The sequence below is a fragment of the Coregonus lavaretus genome, assembly GCF_964263955.1.
Source record: "Coregonus lavaretus genome assembly, contig: HAP1_SCAFFOLD_2915, whole genome shotgun sequence".
NCBI lineage: Eukaryota > Metazoa > Chordata > Actinopteri > Salmoniformes > Salmonidae > Coregonus > Coregonus lavaretus.
Genome location: NW_028162830.1, coordinates 26,105 through 48,749, shown reverse-complemented (window position 1 = coordinate 48,749; position 22,645 = coordinate 26,105). Strand labels below are relative to the sequence as shown.

General features: G+C 38.8%; 1 protein-coding gene across 1 annotated transcript; it reads left to right on the top strand.

Moving 5' to 3' along the window:
* Nucleotides 1-7,139: 7,139 nt before the first annotated feature.
* Nucleotides 7,140-19,893, top strand: LOC311118794 (uncharacterized protein; the record flags this gene model as incomplete). The annotated part of the gene is made up of 7 exons (XM_084193576.1): nucleotides 7,140-7,348; nucleotides 7,622-7,724; nucleotides 8,837-8,943; nucleotides 9,079-9,256; nucleotides 13,623-13,745; nucleotides 18,791-18,865; nucleotides 19,874-19,893. Exons 1-7 carry the CDS (start codon nucleotides 7,175-7,177, stop codon nucleotides 19,891-19,893), a joined length of 780 nt encoding a protein of 259 aa, XP_084049702.1. The 5' UTR covers nucleotides 7,140-7,174.
* Between the last annotated feature and the right edge of the window lie 2,752 nt (nucleotides 19,894-22,645).

The window sequence follows — 22,645 nt, the reverse complement described above, 5'->3', positions numbered from 1 at the left end:
TCATCAGAAACTAAGTGTTGATATCAGTTGTAAAATAACTCATCAGAAACTAAGTGTTGATATCAGTTGTAAAATATCTAATCTGAAACTAAGTGTTGATATTAGTTGTAAAATAACTCATCAAAAATTAAATTGAAGTGCTGATATCAGTTGTAAAATAACTCATCAGAAACTAAGTGTTGATATCAGTTGTAAAATAACTCATCAGAAACTAAATTGATGTGCTGATATCAGTTGTAAAATAACTCATCAGAAACTAAGTGTTGATATCAGTTGTAAAATAACTCATCAGAAACTAAGTGTTGATATCAGTTGTAAAATATCTAATCTGAAACTAAGTGTTGATATTAGTTGTAAAATAACTCATCAAAAACTAAATTGAAGTGTTGATATTAGTTGTAAAATAACTCATCAGAAACTAAGTGTTGATATCCGTTGTAAAATAACTCATCAGAAACTAAGTGTTGATATTAGTTGTAAAATAACTAATCAGAAAGTAAGTGTTGATATCCGTTGTAAAATAACTCATCAGAAACTAAGTGTTGATATTAGTTGTAAAATAACTCATCAGAAACTAAGTGTTGATATTAGTTGTAAAATAACTCATCAGAAACTAAGTGTTGATATTAGTTGTAAAATAACTCATGAGAAACTAAATTGAAGTGCTGATATCAGTTGTAAAATAACTCATCAGAAACTAAGTGTTGATATCAGTTGTAAAATATCTAATCTGAAACTAAGTGCTGATATCAGTTGTAAAATAACTCATCAGAAACTAAGTGTTGATATCAGTTGTAAAATATCTAATCTGAAACTAAGTGTTGATATTAGTTGTAAAATAACTCATCAAAAACTAAATTGAAGTGCTGATATCAGTTGTAAAATAACTCATCAGAAACTAAGTGTTGATATCAGTTGTAAAATAACTCATCAGAAACTAAATTGAAGTGCTGATATCAGTTGTAAAATAACTCATCAGAAACTAAGTGTTGATATTAGTTGTAAAATAACTCATCAGAAACTAAGTGTTGATATCAGTTGTAAAATAACTCATCAGAAACTAAGTGTTGATATTAGTTGTAAAAAACTCATCAGAAACTAAGTGTTGATATTAGTTCTAAAATAACTCATCAGAAACTAAGTGTTGATATCAGTTGTAAAATATCTAATCTGAAACTAAGTGTTGATATTAGTTGTAAAATAACTCATCAGAAACTAAATTGAAGTGCTGGTATCAGTTAAAAAAAATAACTCATCAGAAAGTAAGTGTTGATATCAGTTGTAAAATAACTCATCAGAAACTAAGTGTTGATATTAGTTGTAAAATAACTAATCAGAAACTAAGTGTTGATATTAGTTCTAAAATAACTCATCAGAAACTAAGTGTTGATATCAGTTGTAAAATAACTCATCAGAAACTAAGTGTTGATATTAGTTGTAAAAAACTCATCAGAAACTAAGTGTTGATATCAGTTGTAAATAACTCAACAGAAACTAAGTGTTGATATTAGTTGTAAAATAACTCATCAGAAACTAAATTGAAGTGCTGATATCAGATGTAAAATAACTCATAAGAAACTAAGTGTTGATATCAGTTGTAAAATAACTCATCAGAAACTAAGTGTTGATATCAGTTGTAAAATATCTAATCTGAAACTAAGTGTTGATATTAGTTGTAAATTAACTCATCAAAAACTAAATTGAAGTGCTGAAATCAGTTGTAAAATAACTCATCAGAAACTAAGTGTTGATATCAGTTGTAAAATATCTCATCTGAAACTAAGTGTTGATATTGGTTGTAAAATAACTCATCAGAAACTAAGTGTTGATATTAGTTGTAAAATAACTCATCAGAAACTAAATTGAAGTGCTGATATCAGTTGTAAAATAACTCATCAGAAACTAAGTGTTGATATCAGTTGTAAAATAACTCATCAGAAACTAAGTGTTGATATCAGTTGTAAAATATCTAATCTGAAACTAAGTGTTGATATTAGTTGTAAAATAACTCATCAAAAATTAAATTGAAGTGCTGATATCAGTTGTAAAATAACTCATCAGAAACTAAGTGTTGATATCAGTTGTAAAATAACTCATCAGAAACTAAATTGATGTGCTGATATCAGTTGTAAAATAACTCATCAGAAACTAAGTGTTGATATCAGTTGTAAAATAACTCATCAGAAACTAAGTGTTGATATCAGTTGTAAAATATCTAATCTGAAACTAAGTGTTGATATTAGTTGTAAAATAACTCATCAAAAACTAAATTGAAGTGTTGATATTAGTTGTAAAATAACTCATCAGAAACTAAGTGTTGATATCCGTTGTAAAATAACTCATCAGAAACTAAGTGTTGATATTAGTTGTAAAATAACTAATCAGAAAGTAAGTGTTGATATCCGTTGTAAAATAACTCATCAGAAACTAAGTGTTGATATTAGTTCTAAAATAACTAATCAGAAACTAACTGTTGATATCAGTTGTAAAATATCTAATCTGAAACTAAGTGTTGATATTAGTTGTAAAATAACTCATCAGAAACTAAATTGAAGTGCTGATATCAGTTGTAAAATAACTCATCAGAAACTAAGTGTTGATATAAGTTGTAAAATATCTAATCTGAAACTAAGTGCTGATATCAGTTGTAAAATAACTCATCAGAAACTAAGTGTTGATATCAGTTGTAAAATATCTAATCTGAAACTAAGTGTTGATATTAGTTGTAAAATAACTCATCAAAAACTAAATTGAAGTGCTGATATCAGTTGTAAAATAACTCATCAGAAACTAAGTGTTGATATCAGTTGTAAAATAACTCATCAGAAACTAAATTGAAGTGCTGATATCAGTTGTAAAATAACTCATCAGAAACGAAGTGTTGATATCAGTTGTAAAATAACTCATCAGAAACTAAGTGTTGATATCAGTTGTAAAATATCTAATCTGAAACTAAGTGTTGATATTAGTTGTAAAATATCTAATCTGAAACTAAGTGCTGATATCAGTTGTAAAATAACTCATCAGAAACTAAGTGTTGATATTAGTTGTAAAATAACTCATCAGAAACTAAATTGAAGTGTTGATATTAGTTGTAAAATAACTCATCAGAAACTAAGTGTTGATATCAGTTGTAAAATAACTAATCAGAAACTAAGTGTTGATATTAGTTGTAAAATAACTCATCAGAAACTAAGTGTTGATATTAGTTGTAAAATAACTCATCAGAAACTAAGTGTTGATATTAGTTGTAAAATAACTCATCAGAAACTAGATTGAAGTGCTGATATCAGTTGTAAAATAACTCATCAGAAACTAAGTGTTGATATCAGTTGTAAAATATCTAATCTGAAACTAAGTGCTGATATCAGTTGTAAAATAACTCATCAGAAACTAAGTGTTGATATCAGTTGTAAAATATCTAATCTGAAACTAAGTGTTGATATTAGTTGTAAAATAACTCATCAAAAACTAAATTGAAGTGCTGATATCAGTTGTAAAATAACTCATCAGAAACTAAGTGTTGATATCAGTTGTAAAATAACTCATCAGAAACTAAATTGAAGTGCTGATATCAGTTGTAAAATAACTCATCAGAAACTAAGTGTTGATATCAGTTGTAAAATAACTCATCAGAAACTAAGTGTTGATATCAGTTGTAAAATAACTCATCAGAAACTAAGTGTTGATATTAGTTGTAAAATAACTCATCAGAAACTAAGTGTTGATATCAGTTGTAAAATATCTAATCTGAAACGAAGTGCTGATATCAGTTGTAAAATAACTCATCAGAAACTAAGTGTTGATATTAGTTGTAAAATAACTCATCAGAAACTAAGTGTTGATATCAGTTGTAAAATAACTCATCAGAAACTAAGTGTTGATATTAGTTGTAAAATAACTCATCAGAAACTAAGTGTTGATATCAGTTGTAAAATAACTCATCAGAAACTAAGTGTTCATATCAGTTGTAAAATATCTAATCTGAAACTAAGTGTTGATATTAGTTGTAAAATAACTCATCAAAAACTAAATTGAAGTGTTGATATTAGTTGTAAAATAACTCATCAGAAACTAAGTGTTGATATCAGTTGTAAAATAACTAATCAGAAACTAAGTGTTGATATTAGTTGTAAAATAACTAATCAGAAAGTAAGTGTTGATATTAGTTGTAAAATAACTCATCAGAAACTAAGTGTTGATATTAGTTCTAAAATAACTCATCAGAAACTAAGTGCTGATATCAGTTGTAAAATATCTAATCTGAAACTAAGTGCTGATATCAGTTGTAAAATAACTCATCAGAAACTAAGTGTTGATATCAGTTGTAAAATATCTAATCTGAAACTAAGTGTTGATATTAGTTGTAAAATAACTCATCAAAAACTAAATTGAAGTGTTGATATTAGTTGTAAAATAACTCATCAGAAACTAAGTGTTGATATTAGTTGTAAAATAACTAATCAGAAAGTAAGTGTTGATATCCGTTGTAAAATAACTCATCAGAAACTAAGTGTTGATATTAGTTCTAAAATAACTCATCAGAAACTAAGTGTTGATATCAGTTGTAAAATATCTAATCTGAAACTAAGTGTTGATATTAGTTGTAAAATATCTAATCTGAAACTAAGTGCTGATATCAGTTGTAAAATAACTCATCAGAAACTAAGTGTTGATATCAGTTGTAAAATATCTAATCTGAAACTAAGTGCTGATATCAGTTGTAAAATAACTCATCAGAAACTAAGTGCTGATATCAGTTGTAAAATATCTCATCTGAAACTAAGTGTTGATAGTGTTGCTAGGGCAACAACCAACACGTGCTTTGGGGTCCCGAGGACCGAATCTGGGAAACCCTTCCCTAATGGCTCCTGTAAGTCGCTCTGGATAAGAGCGTCTGCTGAATGACTAAAATGTAAATGTAAAGAGTTACACAGACTAATCTGAAAATATCTATGATGCCACGTCATACAGTATATGCTATATTATTACAACCCAACTCCTGGCTGATTTCATGACATTTGGGTGAAATCTTGGCTTTCATTTTCTTTTCAAAATGATGAAGGGGACAGAATCAAAGACAGCGAAGGATCATTTGGATCTGGATTAAACAATCTAAAACACTGACCTCAGGTTATTGAGGGATCTAGTTTGGATTAAACCTCAGAGGAAGACAGTTTTACCACGTGGAGGGTTCATTCAGGGTCGTGTTTATTAAGTGCACAACATAGCAAAATGTTTCACAGCTCAAAATGAAAAAATATGTAAACATTTATATGATCCTGGTCTCTGTTTAACTAGATAGGCTGTTTGTCTTTGGCAGACTCTCACTCTCACATCGGTAAGAGTCCTTCAGGGGAACCAGAGATGCCCAAACCAGCGAGACCACACCAGTGTTCCCACTGTGGAAAGAGTTTTAAGTGGGTATGTTACCTGAAAGAGCATGAAAGAATACCCACTGGAGAAAAGCCGTTCCAATGCTCACAGTGTGGAAATGGTTTTACCTTGGAAGGGAGCCTGAAAACACATGAGAGGACACACACAGGAGAAAAAACATTCCAATGCTCTCAGTGTGGAAAAGGTTTTACCCGGGTAGTGAACCTGCAAACGCATTTGAGAACGCACACAGGGGAGAAGCTCTACCACTGCTCAGATTGTGGAAAGAGATTTACCCAGCTAGGGAACCTGAAATCACATGAGAGAACACATTCTTTAGAGAGACCTTTTCAGTGCTCACAGGGTGGAAAGAGATTTATCAAGTCATCAAATCTGAAAGACCATAAGGGAATACACACAGGATAAAAAACATTCCAATGCTCTCAGTGTGGAAAGGGTTTTACCTGGGTAGGGAACCTGAAAACGCATTTGAGAACACACACAGGGGAGAAGCCTTTCCAATGCTCTCAGTGTGGAAAGAGATGTATTCAGTCATCGCACCTGAAAGATCATGAGAGGATACACACTGGAGAACGACCATTCCAATGCTCCCAGTTGTTAGGAACCTGAAAAGGCATGATAGGACACACACAGGAGAAAAACCTTTCAATGTTCCCAGTGTGGAAAGAGTTTTACAGAGTTAGGGAGCATGAAAAGACATGAGATTTTCCTCATCATGGTGCCTAAAATCACATGAGAGACACACTCAGGAGAGAAGCTTTTCCAATGCTCCCAGTGTGTAAAGTGTTTTACCCGGTTAGGGACTCTGAAAATACATCAGAGAATACACTTTAGAGTGAAGCTTTACCACTGCTCCCACTGTGGATTTAAATTGACCTGGTCAAGGCAACCAAAAGAGCATGAAAGAATCCACACCTAAGAGAAACGTTATCAATGCTCCCAGTGTGGAAAGATATTTACCCAGTTAGGGAAAGACCATGTGGTAACACACACATGGAAGATGCCTTACCACTGCTCCCAGTGTGGAAAGAGGTATATCAATAATAATAATATAAGGCAATTAGCAGACGCTTTTATCCAAAGCGACTTACAGTCATGCATGCATACATTGTACATATGGATGGTCCCGGGAATCAAACCCACTACCCTGGCGTTACAAGCGCCAGTATGAAAAATGTATGGACTCACCGAATCTGGGAAACCCTGCCCTAATGGCTCCTGTAAGTCGCCCTGGATAAGAGCGTTTGCTAAATCACTAAAATGTAAAAATTTAAATAAATCTGAATAGAAGAAAATTGTATAAGGAAGCTAACTTGAAGATACTGTGTATCCATGAAAACCGGATGTTTCCGGTTTCTTCCGATAAGAAGTGAGGAAAATCTTTACTTTGAAATGATTTGTTATGACGTTGTTTGACAGAATCTTTTTTGTTAAACTGCGTTACCCAATTCAGTCAGCAGATGGCGATGTGAGTCATTCAGGTGCTTCTTGCGTGACGTATAATCTAGTGGACGGGATGCTAAGAACAGCAACACGGCTACTTATCCACCTCGATAGCTTGCTAGTCAACATGAAAATGAAACATTGAAGCTCATTCTTGTGTATATTAGTCTCAGCGTTTTAAACACAATTATGTTTACGTATCAACTTCTTAACTTTAACGTCATTTGCTAGATGTTAAATGTGTTAGCTTGTTAAGATTGATATTGAGCCCGGCACTTGGCTAGTCGTTAATGCTAACCAGCTAATGCTAGCTAGCTAGCTAACATCCCCGACCATGAGCTCACTAAGCTACTCTCCTCCTGCTAAAGAAGAGGAGGTCTGCTGGACGGAGAAAGAAGCTCTGGGGATGAACATTGTCGTAAAAGAGGAGGATATTACAGTGAAAGGAGAGGAAGAAGCTTTCAGATTGAAAAAGGAGGAAGAGGAGGCTATCACATTGAATGAAGAAGTGGAGCATTTTGGAGTGGAAGAGGGAATAACGGCTGGAACACTGGAAGAGGAGGTAGAAGCTTTCAGAATGAAAGAAGAGGAGGTGGAGGATATCACATTGAAAGAAGAGAAGGATGTTATAGTGAAAGAAGAGAGAGATCCGTTTGGAGTGAAAGAGGAAGAGGGGATAGAGGCTGTCACAGTGGAAGAAGAGGAGGTAGATGCTTTCAGAATAAAAAAGGAGGAAGAGGAGGCTGTTATTGTGAAAGAAGAAGAGGATGTTACAGTGAAAGACGAACCTTTTTGGGAGGAAGAGGAGGCTATCTCAATAAAAGAGAAGGTTGAAGACGTTCTGGGAGTGAAAGAGGAGGAGACAGAATATCTGATTACCACCAGTGAGTACTTGTCTAAAAAAAGTTCTGCACTCGAATAGGTTGTTCAGTACTGTATGGATTATTAAAGGGGCAATCTGTGATTGGTGCATGCATTTTTTGACTTTTAAATGATTGATACTTTATACTCCATTTACATGGAAAATCATTTTGTGAAGTCAGCGGGTAAATATCTTTCCACACTGGGAGCTGTCTCCCAAGCTGGTCTCACTTGCTCAGAGGAAGAGAGAATTGATCATTTTTCTGGATAGCCAGAAAATGTGACACGTGACTACCTATGCAAATGTTTGGGTCTGAAACCTGACAGTTCAAGTCAGGTCCGCTGAGAGAATGGAAACAGACAGCAGACAGATGGGGCTTTCTGGCGCTATGAGGCACGGGACCCTATGAAATTCACGGAGCGCTTTGTACACAAAATGTAACTGGGATCCAGGACTTCACATCTAAGAGTTTAAAAGCAGAGGAGAAGTCCACATAAGAGAGAGTTGTAGCCAATGATTATTGATGAATATAACTTCTAAATGCCCAACAACTTTAGTTCAACGGTCATCAACCCCATTCAACCCCATCAGAACATGTTTAACTCTATGGAGTGGGATAGAGGAGTTAGTGAGCTGATTTTGGTCAATTCTGAATTCAACTCAGGATAACCGTTGAAGGTTGCTTACCTGTTAGCCTTGTACGTTTCTATGGCAACAAATCCTTCAGCTCCAAACCTGCTGACTCCACTTTATCCTGAGTCGAGTGTCTGAGCTGCGAGTTGAGGGCCAATCAAATCGTGAGCCTCTGTAGCTTAATTGGTAGAGCACGGCGCTTGTAACGCCCAGGGTAGTGGGTTCGATCCCCGGGACCAACCATACGTAAAAATTAATGCACACATGACTGTAAGTCGCTTTGGATAAAAGCGTCTGCTAAATGGCATATTATTATAATATTATTATTAGGTGATTCCTCGACAGCCCAAAAACAACATAGAAACTACATTTGGAGGAAGGATGTTTGACATGCTTTTTACATTTATATCAATATCTATATTTTTATCAGGATGAAACTAGACATTTTAGGCCCTTTTTAGACCCTGAGGTCACATGTTTACCATCTGTTTGATGTTCTCGTTCATACAGGAGAGAGACGTGACTATCGTGGATCCTCTGGGGAGCCTCAACAACATCCTGATGCTGACGAGGCAGAGAAGAGTCTCTCCAGATCAGAACACCAGATGGTACAGCTTGGTCTGGTCTAGCATACAGCTTGCTCTATCGGGGTCTGGGCTGGGTTTCTGTAAAGCACTTTATGACAACAGTGACATTAGCATCCATAATGATATGTGTCTGTGTCCCCTCTATATGGTTACCAGGACAACGCTAGCCCTTCCTCCCTCCCAGAGTCCCCGTGTCGTACCTCTCCCAGTAGCACCTTACTGCTGGGTCTGAAGAGGTTGTCTGTGCTGCTGGTGGACTGCAGGAAAACAACGGGGCTGAGTGGAACTGTGAGAGGAGGAGAAGAGAAGAAAGGAGCAGATTTGACTCATCAAAGTAAGTGCTGTAGTTTAGTTTGAACAAATAAAATAGATCTGTCCACTGGTATCTGTTACCAGGACAACCAGCAGAGTTCTGTTAGTTGACATGAAGATACACTGGTATCTGTTACCAGGACAACCAGCAGAGTTCTGTTAGTTGACATGAATATATACTGGTATCTGTTACCAGGACAACCAGCAGAGTTCTGTTAGTTGACATGAAGATAGACTGGTATCTGTTACCAGGACAACCAGCAGAGTTCTGTTAGTTGACATGAAGATAGACTGGTATCTGTGACCAGGACAACCAGCAGAGTTCTGTTAGTTGACATGAATATATACTGGTATCTGTGACCAGGACAACCAGCAGAGTTCTGTTAGTTGACATGAATATATACTGGTATCTGTTACCAGGACAACCAGCAGAGTTCTGTTAGTTGACATGAAGATAGACTGGTATCTGTGACCAGGACAACCAGCAGAGTTCTGTTAGTTGACATGAATATATACTGGTATCTGTGACCAGGACAACCAGCAGAGTTCTGTTAGTTGACATGAATATATACTGGTATCTGTTAGCAGGACAACCAGCAGAGTTCTGTTAGTTGACATGAATATATACTGGTATCTGTTACCAGGACAACCAGCAGAGTTCTGTTAGTTGACATGAAGATAGACTGGTATCTGTTACCAGGACAACCAGCAGAGTTCTGTTAGTTGACATGAAGATAGACTGGTATCTGTTACCCGGACAACCAGCAGAGTTCTGTTAGTTGACATGAAGATAGACTGGTATCTGTTACCAGGACAACCAGCAGAGTTCTGTTAGTTGACATGAAGATAGACTGGTATCTGTTACCAGGACAACCAGCAGAGTTCTGTTAGTTGACATGAAGATAGACTGGTATCTGTGACCAGGACAACCAGCAGAGTTCTGTTAGTTGACATGAATATATACTGGTATCTGTGACCAGGACAACCAGCAGAGTTCTGTTAGTTGACATGAATATATACTGGTATCTGTTACCAGGACAACCAGCAGAGTTCTGTTAGTTGACATGAAGATAGACTGGTATCTGTGACCAGGACAACCAGCAGAGTTCTGTTAGTTGACATGAATATATACTGGTATCTGTGACCAGGACAACCAGCAGAGTTCTGTTAGTTGACATGAATATATACTGGTATCTGTGACCAGGACAACCAGCAGAGTAAATCCAGAGAGTGTGGTGAAGGATGGTTATGGTATTACATTGATAACCAACTATTCCCAGACACCAAGACCACTCCATGGCTGTTCTAAATAATTGAAAGTTCCCCTGGAAGGGACGAATAATGAAGCACCCTATACTATTCAGGTCTGGGATTGGCCTTTAAAACGGACCAATAACATCACACTAACGTGCTATACTATTCATAATGTGACGAGATCCTGGGGCCCATTGTCGTGCCATTCATCCACCGCCATCACCTCATGTTTCAGCAGGATAATGCACGGCCCCATGTCGCAAGGATCTGTACTCAATTCCTGGAAGCTGAAACTGTCCCAGTTTTTCCATGGCCACCATTTTCACCAGACATGTCACCCATTGAGCATGTTTGGGATGCTCTGTAATGACGTGTACGACAGCGTGTTCCAGTTCCCCACCAATATGCAGCAGCTCGAGTGGGAAAACATTCCACAGGCCACAATCAACAGCCTGATCAACTCTATGTGAAGGTGTAACGCTGCATGAGGCAAATGGTCACGCCAGGTACTGACTGGTTTCCTTATATGAACTGGAACTCAGTCAAATCTTTGAAATTGTTGCATGTTGCGTTTATATTTTTGTTCAGTGGTGAAGGATCTATTGCCCGAAGGAAATAGTATTATACTGGGAAAGATGGGTTAGTCTGTGGACGTCTAAGGGTTGGAATTAAGATTAGAGTGATTGGTTGATTTGAGGATGCACTTCGAGTCCAGTACAAATAGGAGGAGGCTATAGGAGAACGCTACCGTAGTGCCAACTGTAAAGTTTGGTGGATGAGGAATAATGGTCTGGGGCTGTTTGTCATGGTTCGGGCTAGGCCCCTTAGTTCCAGTGAAGGGAAATCTTAACGCTACAGCATATAATGACATTCTGTTATAGGCTGTTATAGCAGCAAAGGAGGGACCAACTCCATATTAATGCCCATGATTTTGGAATGAGATTTTCGATGAGCAGGTGTCCACATCATTTGGGTCATGTAGTGTATTTAATGTTTGACCCCATCCCTCAGCTATATACCAAAACAGTGGCAGGGTGACAACTTTGTTGTTGTTTGAACTGCAGATTGCCTCTTTAGGTCTAGTAGCCTATCAAATAACAATAATGTACACCGCAAAAGTCATTCCGCTACCAAAGAATAGTAAAGCCCCCTTTACTGGCTCAAATAGCCGACCAATCAGCCTGTTACCAACCCTTAGTAACGTTTTGGGGAAAGTTGTGTTTGGCCAGATAAAATGCTATTTTACAGTAAGCAAATTGACAACAGACTTTTCAGCACACTTATAGGGAAGGGCATTCAACAAGCACAGCACGTACACAAATGACTGATGATTGGCTGAGAGAAATTGATGTTAAAAAGATTGTGGGGGCTGTTTTGTTAGACTTCAGTGTGGCTTTTGATATTATAGATCATATAGTCTGCTGATGGAATGTAGTATTACTTTACTGATTACACTTTTTGACAGGTACCGTGGGGGAAAAAAGTATTTAGTCAGCCACCAATTGTGCAAGTTCTCCCACTTAAAAAGATGAGAGAGGCCTGTAATTTTCATTATAGGTACACGTCAACTATGACAGACAAATTGAGATTTTTTTTCTCCAGAAAATCACATTGTAGGATTTTTTATGAATTTATTTGCAAATTATGGTGGAAAATAAGTATTTGGTCACCTACAAACAAGCAAGATTTCTGGCTCTCACAGACCTGTAACTTCTTCTTTAAGAGGCTCCTCTGTCCTCCACTCGTTACCTGTATTAATGGCACCTGTTTGAACTTGTTATCAGTATAAAAGACACCTGTCCACAACCTCAAACAGTCACACTCCAAACTCCACTATGGCCAAGACCAAAGAGCTGTCAAAGGACACCAGAAACAAAATTGTAGACCTGCACCAGGCTGGGAAGACTGAATCTGCAATAGGTAAGCAGCTTGGTTTGAAGAAATCAACTGTGGGAGCAATTATTAGGAAATGGAAGACATACAAGACCACTGATAATCTCCCTTGATCTGGGGCTCCACGCAAGATCTCACCCCGTGGGGTCAAAATGATCACAAGAACGGTGAGCAAAAATCCCAGAACCACACGGGGGGACCTAGTGAATGACCTGCAGAGAGCTTGGACCAAAGTAACAAAGCCTACCATCAGTAACACACTACACCGCCAGGGACTCAAATCCTGCTGTGCCAGACGTGTCCCCCTGCTTAAGCCAGTACATGTCCAGGCCCGTCTGAAGTTTGCTAGAGTGCATTTGGATGATCCAGAAGAGGATTGGGAGAATGTCATATGGTCAGATGAAACCAAAATATAACTTTTTGGTAAAAACTCAAGTCGTCGTGTTTGGAGGACAAAGAATGCTGAATTGCATCCAAAGAGTGAAAACCTCCTTCCATCAGCAAGGGCATTGAAGATGAAACGTGGCTGGGTCTTTCAGCATGACAATGATCCCAAACACACCGCCCGGGCAACGAAGGAGTGGCTTCGTAAGAAGCATTTCAAGGTCCTGGAGTGGCCTAGCCAGTCTCCAGATCTCAACCCCATAGAAAATCTTTGGAGGGAGTTGAAAGTCTGTGTTGCCCAGCGACAGCCCCAAAACATCACTGCTCTAGAGGAGATCTGCATGGAGGAATGGGCCAAAATACCAGCAACAGTGTGTTAAAACCTTGTGAAGACTTACAGAAAACGTTTGACCTGTGTCATTGCCAACAAAGGGTATATAACAAAGTATTGAGAAACTTTTGTAATTGACCAAATACTTATTTTCCACCATAATTTGCAAATAAATTCATTAATAATCCTACAATGTGATTTTCTGGATTTTCTCATTTTGTCTGTCATAGCTGACGTGTACCTATGATGAAAATCACAGGCCTCTCTCATCTTTTTAAGTGGGAGAACTTGCACAATTGGTGGCTGACTAAATACTTTTTTTCCCCACTGTAACTAGCAACTGTAACGGATTACATTTAGAAAGTAACCCAACCAATCAACCCTGCCAAGATTATTTTAAATGTGAATTTTTTTTGTAAACTGGCCTCGGGTTATTGAGGGATCTGATTTGGATTAAACCTCCTAGCAAGACGTTGTGGAGGTTTCATTCAGGTCTCTGTTTAAATAAACGCTCTGTCTTTGGCAGGAGAAAGACCAGACTCAGAGGAAGCAGAGACGTCCAAACCAGCAAGACGATTCCACTGCTCCCACTGTGGAAAAGGTTTTAATCAGTTAAGGGTCCTGAAACAACATGAGAGAATACACACAGGTGAGAAGCCTTTCCAATGCTCCCAGTGTGGAAATAGTTTTTCCTTGATAGCGAACCTGAAAAGACATGAGAGGACACACACAGGAGATAAGCCTCATCACTGCTCCCAGTGTGGAAAGAGTTTTACCCAGTTAGGACACCTGAAAGTGCATGTGAGAATACACACAGGGGAAAAGCCTTATCACTGCTCCCAGTGTGGAAAGGGTTTTAACCGGAAAGAACACCTGAAAGGGCATGAGAGAATACACACAGGGGAGAAGCCTTTCCAATGCTCCCTGTGTGGAAGTATTTTTTCCCAGTTAGGACACCTGAAAGTGCATGAGATAATACACACAGTGGAAAAGCCTCATCACTGCTCCCAGTGTGGAAAGAGTTTTAACCGGAAAGAATACCTGAAAGAGCATGAGAGAATACACACAGGGGAGAAGCCTTTCCAATGCTCCCAGTGTGGAAAGAGTTTTACCCAGTTAGCGAGCCTGAAAATACATGAGAGAATACACACAGGAGAGAAGCCCTACCACTGCTCCCAATGTGAAAAGAGTTTTGCCCGGTTAGCTAACCTGAGAAGACATGAGAGGACGCATACAGGAGAGAAGCCTCATTACTGCTCCCAGTGTGGAAATAGTTTTTACCAGTTAGGTCACCTGAGAAGACATGAGAATACACACAGGACATAAGGATGTATGCTGGTGAACAGTAGGACATAGGACAGATTTAGGATACTGAACAGTAGGACATAGGACATATGTAGGATACTGAACAGTAGGACATAGGACAGATGTAGGATAATGAACAGTAGGACATAGGACAGATGTAGGATACGGAACAGTAGGACATAGGACAGATGTAGGCTGCTGAACAGTGGGACATAGGACAGATGTAGGATACTGAACAGTGGGACATAGGACAGATGTAGGATACTGAAAAGTAGGACATAGGACAGATGTAGGCTGAACAGTAGGACATAGGACAGATGTAGGATACTGAACAGTAGGACATAGGACAGATGTAGGATACTGAACAGTAGGACATAGGACAGATGTAGGATACTGAACAGTAGGACATAGGACAGATGTAGGATACTGAACAGTAGGACATAGGACAGATGTAGGCTGGTGAACAGTAGGACATAGGACAGATGTAGGATACTGAACAGTAGGACATAGGACAGATGTAGGATACTGAACAGTAGGACATAGGACAGATGTAGGATACTGAACAGTAGGACATAGGACAGATGTAGGATACTGAACAGTAGGACATAGGACAGATGTAGGCTGAACAGTAGGACATAGGACAGATGTAGGAATACTGAACAGTAGGACATAGGACAGATGTAGGATACTGAACAGTAGGACATAGGACAGATGTAGGCTGAACAGTAGGACATAGGACAGATGTAGGTCCAATACATGTTGGATCAGTAGGCCGTAGAGCACAACTTATTCAGTTAACCAACTCATCATCAAGCTTTTCTGATTTGAATGGGCTGTGTAGTGTTAGAGGACCTGAGATGACATGAGAGAATACAGAGGCTTTGTTCTGACTGTTGTTTTGGACTGACAACTGTTCTGATTATTCTATTTTCCTTTAAGTTGTTGAAATGTTCCGTATTGACTGACCTTCATGTCTTAAAGTAATGATGGACTTGTCATTTCTCTTTGCTTATTTGAGCTGTTCTTGCCATAGTATGGACTTGGTCTTTTACCAAATAGGGCTATCTTCTGTATATCCCCCCTTACCTTGTCACAACACAACTGATTGGCTGAAACGCATTAAGAAGGAAAGAAATTCCACAAATGAACTTTTAAGAAGGCACACCTGTTAATTGAAATGCATTGAAATACCTGTTGAAAGAATGCCAAGAGTGTGCAAAGCTGTCATCAAGGCAAAGAGTGGCTACTTTGAAGAATCTCAAACATATTTTGATTTAACACTTTTTTGGTTAATACATGATTCCATATATGTTATTTCATAGTTTTGATGTCTTCACTATTATTCTACAATGTAGAAAATAGTAAAAATAAAGAAAAACCTTGAATGAGTAGGTGTTCTAAAACTTTTGACTGGTACTGTATATGAAAATGTTCTAAAATGTTTGCCCGGTAGTGTGTGTGTATATGTATATATATACAGTTGAAGTCAGAAGTTTAAATACACTTAGGTTGGAGTCATTAAAACTCGTTTTTCAACCACTCCACACATTTCTTGTTAACAAACTATAGTTTTGGCAAGTCGGTTAGGACATCTACTTTGTACATGACACAAGTCATTTTTCCAACAATTGTTTACAGACAGATTATTTCACCTATAATTCATTTGTATCACAATTCCAGTGGGTCAGAAGTTTACATGCACTAAGTTGACTGTGCCTTTAAACAGCTTGGAAAATTCCAGAAAATGATGTCATGGCTTTAGAAGCTTCTAATAGGCTAATTGACATAATTTGTGTCAATTTTGAGATGTACCTATGGATGTATTTCAAGGCCTACCTTCAAACTAAGTGCCTCTTTGCTTGACATCATGGGAAAATGAAAAGAAATCAGCCAAGACCTCAGAAAATAAATGGTAGACCTCCACAAGTCTGGTTCATCCTTGGGAGCAATTTCCAAATGGCTGATGGTACCACGTTCATCTGTATAAACAATAGTACACAAGTATAAACACCATGGGACCACGCAGCCGTCATACCGCTCAGGAAGGAGACGCTTTTTATCTCCTAGAGATTAACGTACTTTAGTGCGAAAAGTGCAAATCAATCCCAGAACAACAACAAAGATCCTTGTGAAGATGCTGGAGGAAACAGGTACAAAATTATCTATATCCACAGTAAAACTAGTCCTATATCGACATAACCTGAAAGGCCGCTCAGCAAGGAAGAAGCCTCTGCTCCAAAACCGCCATAAAAAAGCCAGACTACGGTTCGCAACTGCACGTGGGGACAAAAATCTTACTTTTTGGAGAAATGTCCTCTGGTCTGATAAAACAAAAAACAGAACTGTTTGGCCATAATGACCATCGTTATGTTTGGAGGAAAATGGGGGAGCCTGCAAGCCGAAGAACACCATCCCAACCGTGAAACACGGGGGTGGCAGCATCATGCTGTGGGGGTGCTTTGCTGCAGGAGGGACTGGTGCACTTCACAAAACAGATGGTATCATGAGGAAGGAAAATTATGTGGATATATTGAAGCAACATCTCAAGACATCAGTAAGGAAGTTAAAGCTTGGTCACAAATGGTTCTTCCAAATGGACAATGACCCCAAGCATACTTCCAAAGTTGTTGCAAAATGGCTTAAGGACAACAAAATCAAGGTATTGGAGTGGCCATCACAAAGCCCTGACCTCAATCCTATAGAAAATGTGTGGGCAGAACTGAAAAAGCGTTTGCGAGCAAGGAGGCCTACAAACCTGACTCAGTTACACCAGCTCTGTCATGAGGAATGGGCCAAAATTCACCCAACTTATTGTGGGAAGCTTGTGGAAGGCTACCCGAAACGTTTGACCCAAGTTAAACCATTTTAAAGGCAATGCTACCAAAAAACTAATTGAGTGTATATAAACTTCTGACCCACTGGGAATGTGATGAAAGAAATAAAAGCTGAAATAAATCACTCTCTCTACTATTATCATCCATCCATCCATTGATTCTTGAAGAATATAACTTCTAAATGCCTCATGAGTTCAACTGTTACACTCCATGAGAACCCAAAATGTAAGCTTGTTTTTCTCCAATGTTTGTAAACATTGTAAATGTAAACAAACACTATATAGCCTCATAACATGTTTAAAACAATAATGTTGATATCATGGATGGTCAGTCCTTGCATCCATAGCTCTGTCTATTCATCTTACATTACATTTCTCCCATCCCTCAGCTGTTTACCAAAACAGAGGCAGGGTCGACCGTTTTGTTATTGTTTCATCTGTGGATTTTGCCCTTTAAACAGCTGCATAGTATCAAGATATCAAAGTGTCCCCAACACAAAGGTAAACAATAGGCCTGTAGTAAATGCAGCATTTCGTCTTTCACATGTAAATAGTACTTTTTCAGTAGTGCTCAAAAGCATGCAGCGTTCTAAGGCGTCACTACTGATCCCGGTTCGATCCCAGCCGGCCGTGAACCGGGATGACCCATGATGCGGCGCCCAGTTGGCCCAGCGTCGTCCGGCTCAGGGGAGGGTTTGGCCGGCCCGGGTTTGTCCTTGTCCCAGCGCGCTCTAGCTACTCCTGTGGCAGGCCGGGCGCAACAGTACGGTGTTTCCTCCGACACATTGGTGCTGCTGGCTTCCGGGTTAAGCCAGCATTGTGTCAAGAAGCAGTGCGGCTCTCGACCTTCATGGTCTGTGAGAGCCAGAAATCTTGCTTGTTTGTAGGTGACCAAATACTTATTTTCCACCATAATTTGCAAATAAATTCATTAAAAATCCTACAATGTGATTTTCTGGATTTTTTTCTAATTTTGTCTGTCATAGTTGACGTGTACCTATTTATAATTACAGGCCTCTCTCATCTTTTTAAGTGGGAGAACTTGCACAATTGGTGGCTGACTAAATATTTTTTTCCCCACTGTATGTATTGGCAATAATTAATTTCCAATAGGGAGGCATGGAATAATTACAAATGTATATTTTGTCAGGCTGGATGTTTGAAATATGAGTAGGTGATTTGAGTCATGCTTCTTCAGTAGTGGAATAAAGACAATTAGCACTTGAATATTGTCAAGGAATACTGGAGTGATGTAAGATTGTTAATAAAATTGTTCATAGACGCTGCGTCAATGTTTATTGGCTGCAAGTACGTTGAATTAAGTTGTTTTCAAGTCGTTGAAACAACGACCTGAGAAATCTCTTCAACTTTCACTTTCAACCAAAACCGAACATAGATTGGACCTCGAGCATAGTCTTCTTTTCAACAACATTTTGCAAGGTGGGATAGCCCAATGTCAAAACACAGTTTTAACGTGTCCAAATCAATAACCAATATGCAGAGTTGTGGAGGTTTCATTCAGGTCTCTGTTTAAATAAACGCTCTGTCTTTGGCAGGAGAAAGACCAGATTCAGAGGAACCAGAGACGTCCAAACCAGCAAGACGATTCCACTGCAACCACTGTGGAAAAGGTTTTAATCAGTTAGGGGACCTGAAACGACATGAGAGAATACACACAGGGGAGAAGCCTTTCCAATGCTCCCAGTGTGGAAATAGTTTTTCCTTGTTAGCGAGCCTGAAAATACATGAGAGGATACACACAGGGGAAAAGCCTCATCACTGCTCCCAGTGTGGAAAGAGTTTTACCCAGTTAGGACACCTGAAAGTGCATGGGAGAATACACACAGGGGAAAAGCCTCATCACTGCTCCCACTGTGGAAAGGGTTTTAACCAGTTAGGGGACCTCAAACGACATGAGACAATACACACAGGGGAGAAGCCTCATCACTGCTCCCAGTGTGGAAAGGGTTTTAACCAGTTAGGGGACCTGAAACGACATGAGACAATACACACAGGGGAGAAGCCTTTCCAATGCTCCCAGTGTAGAAAGAGTTTTACCCAGTTAGGGAGCCTAAAAATACATGAGAGAATACACACAGGAGATAAGCCTCATCACTGCTCCCAGTGTGGAAAGAGTTTTACCCAGTTAGGACACCTGAAAGTGCATGAGAGAATACACACATGGGAGAAGTGCTACCACTGCTCCCAATGTGAAAAGAGTTTTGCCTGGTTAGGGTACCTGAAAATACATGAGAGAATACACACAGGAGAGAAGCCTCATCACTGCTCCCGGTGTGGAAAGAGTTTTACCCAGTTAAGTCACCTGAAACAGCATGAGAGAATACACACAGGGGAGAAGCCGTACCACTGCTCCCAATGTGAAAAGAGTTTTGCCTGGTTAGGTCACATGAGAAGACATGAGAGGACGCACACAGGAGATAAGGATGTAGGCTGCTGAACAGTGGGACATAGGACAGATGTAGGCTGAACAGTAGGACATAGGACAGATGTAGGCTGAACAGTAGGACATAGGACAGATGTAGGCTGAACAGTAGGACATAGGACAGATGTAGGTCCAATACATGGTGGATCAGTAGGCCGTAGAGACTCTGAATGTGTCTTGTGTATTGACTTTCCAGTGTTTTCCGTACTGAAGTAGAGTAATGGAGTGCTGCATCAGATGACCTGGCCTCCACAATCACTCGACCTGAACCTCTATTGAGATGGTTTGGGATGAGTTGGACCGCAGAGTGAAGGAAACAAAGCCAACAAGTGCTCAGCATATGTGGGAACTCCTTCAAGACTGTTGGAAAATAATTCCTCATGAAGCTGGTTGAGAGAATGCCAAGCTGTCATCAAGGCAAAGGGTGGCCATTTTGAAGAATGTAAATATAAAAGATATATTGATTTGTTTAACACTTTTTGGTTACTACATGATTCGATATGTGTTTTTTCATATTGTTGATGTCTTCACCATTATTCAACAATGTATAAAATAGTAAAAATAAAGAAAAACCCTTGAATGAGTAGGTGTGTCCATACATTGACTGATACTGTACATCTACATGATGTATCGTTACACAATGTAGGCGCAGTATAGACCCAACTGCATATCTTGATATTGTTGTAACCTTATGTTTAAAATACTCACTCATTAAAAATCTGTAATGATCAACACATGATTCTCTTTGTACTTTTACATATATTTTATTTATTTTAATAAAATGCATGAAAAACAAACGTTTTGTTTGAAAATAAAATAAAGATTTGACCTGACGTTATTACTAACTGCAGTCAGCAGGTGGCGATGTGGGTCTTTCAGGCAATGCTGCCATTGTGACGTATAATCTAGCGGGCAGAGGCTGCTGTCAAGAAACACTGGCATGTTTTATCATCGGACCCAGCTCTGCCAGCTTATTGTACAAAGGAGAGGTCGCAATTTACGCGACATGTTGGTCGATGCCAACTGCCAAAATGAGCCAGGCTCGTTTACGGCCTCTTCCGAACGGCAGCTATAAATGCAGAGGCTGCGCACAGTGCAACGATATGCCACCCACGGAAAGGAAAACGATTCCAAATAAATGGCATTGTTAGGTGCTCCTCCACCCATGTCATCTCCATGATTAAATGTCCATGTGGGCTGTGGGATGTAGGTAAAACCTCTCGTTCTCTCAAACCAGAGAATTCGTGAACATAAAAGTTCAACCGGAAGAAACGACAGGGATTATCAAGTGACATTATAATGACCAAAAACATCAAATTTCTACCTTTTTAGATTTAGTGTCAAAGAGAAAGTCAAGATATCAGACAAACGAGGCGATATAAAGAACTCTTGAGTAAAAGAGCATGTTTTGGGATTTTCACCCTCCAGACATTATTCCCTAAAGGTCTAAATGCCGAAATGTCCATGCATGTTATGTTGTAAATGAGAACGTGTCCTAATGCGGCCAGTTCAGACTACTCTGATGTTTCTTCTTGCACTGCACCCAATGAGTTATGAAAACTAACTTGATAGGTCGATGTGCTCGTTGTTGTTTTACAGACGTGTTTTAATACGTTTTATGTACACACTTCAGTAGAATACTTATATTTACTTGTTTATTTTCCCTCGACTTCAACCCCATTGGATGCATTGGGTGGCGCAGTGGTGCAGTGGTCTAACTGTGCCACTAGAGATCCTGGTTCGAATCCAGGCTCTGTCGCAGCCGGCCGCGACCGGGAGACTCATGGGCGGCGCACAATTGGCCCAGCGTCGTCCAGGGTAGGGGAGGGAATGGCCGGCAGGGATGTAGCTCAGTTGATAGAGCATGGCGTTTGCAACGCCAGGGTTGTGTGTTCGATTCCCACGGGGGGCCAGTATAAAAAATAAATAATGTAATCACCATCTGTAAGTCGCTCTGGATAAGAGCGTCTGCTAAAATGACTAAAATGTAAAAAAAAATGCATTGAACGGATGTGGGTGGAGCAACGTCTACATAAATGTGTAAATTCAAAACACTCACAGAAGCTCTGACGAAGGCCTCGAGGCGGATACGTAAAGATAATAAAGAGCAGTGATTCTATCAGGAGCAGTGTGCGGGTTTCTTCTTGTTTCTCTCTTGTCATTGCTGATTAAAATTGATGTCAATGATGAGAGTAATGTAGCTGAAAAATAAATATGTAAATGCTGGTTGATTTTTGTTTTGTACACAACAATTAAGAAATTGACAAAACTCGTAAATGGTATGAAATAAAACAAAAGTTGTTCATCAAGTATAGCAGTTTGAATTGCGTTAACACAAATGAATCGTAAATAAACCTTGTAGATGATAAAAGACAGAAATTAACGGTGAACATTTACCGGTGATGATACAACGGGGAATTGATCAACATGAACAAACAAAAGGTTAGCCTAAACAACTCACGCCACGTCACAATACATGCGCACTATTTGTCTGGAGACAGAGACTTGCCTATAGTGCGTTTTCGCCTCACATCATTCCCTCCTTCTGGTCTAGACATCTGTTTGTATTATACTCAATATGCATAGCCCGATCTTTACAAGGAATAAGCCTCGGGGGAACTTTAAAAACGTCTTCGGGTATAAAGCAGTAGTCATTTATGAAAAACAAAGGAACATTCAAAGGACAAATTCGGAACCTGGAAACAATTTTTTTTTTTTTTACCGATTCATGTTTATTCATAAAAAGCAGAAGATAGTACATATCATTAATCACAATGGTTAGTCTTTTCAAATTAACAGGACAACATTCTGAACGTATTCATATGACTACATTTATCCCAATCGGAAACATAACAAACAGCCGCGGGGAGAAGTCAAAAGATCCTAGAAGTCGGGCTATAAATGGTCAAATCCAGAATAAATATAAGCTAGCCGAATTGTTCATTCTTGATCTATGATCAAAATAGGC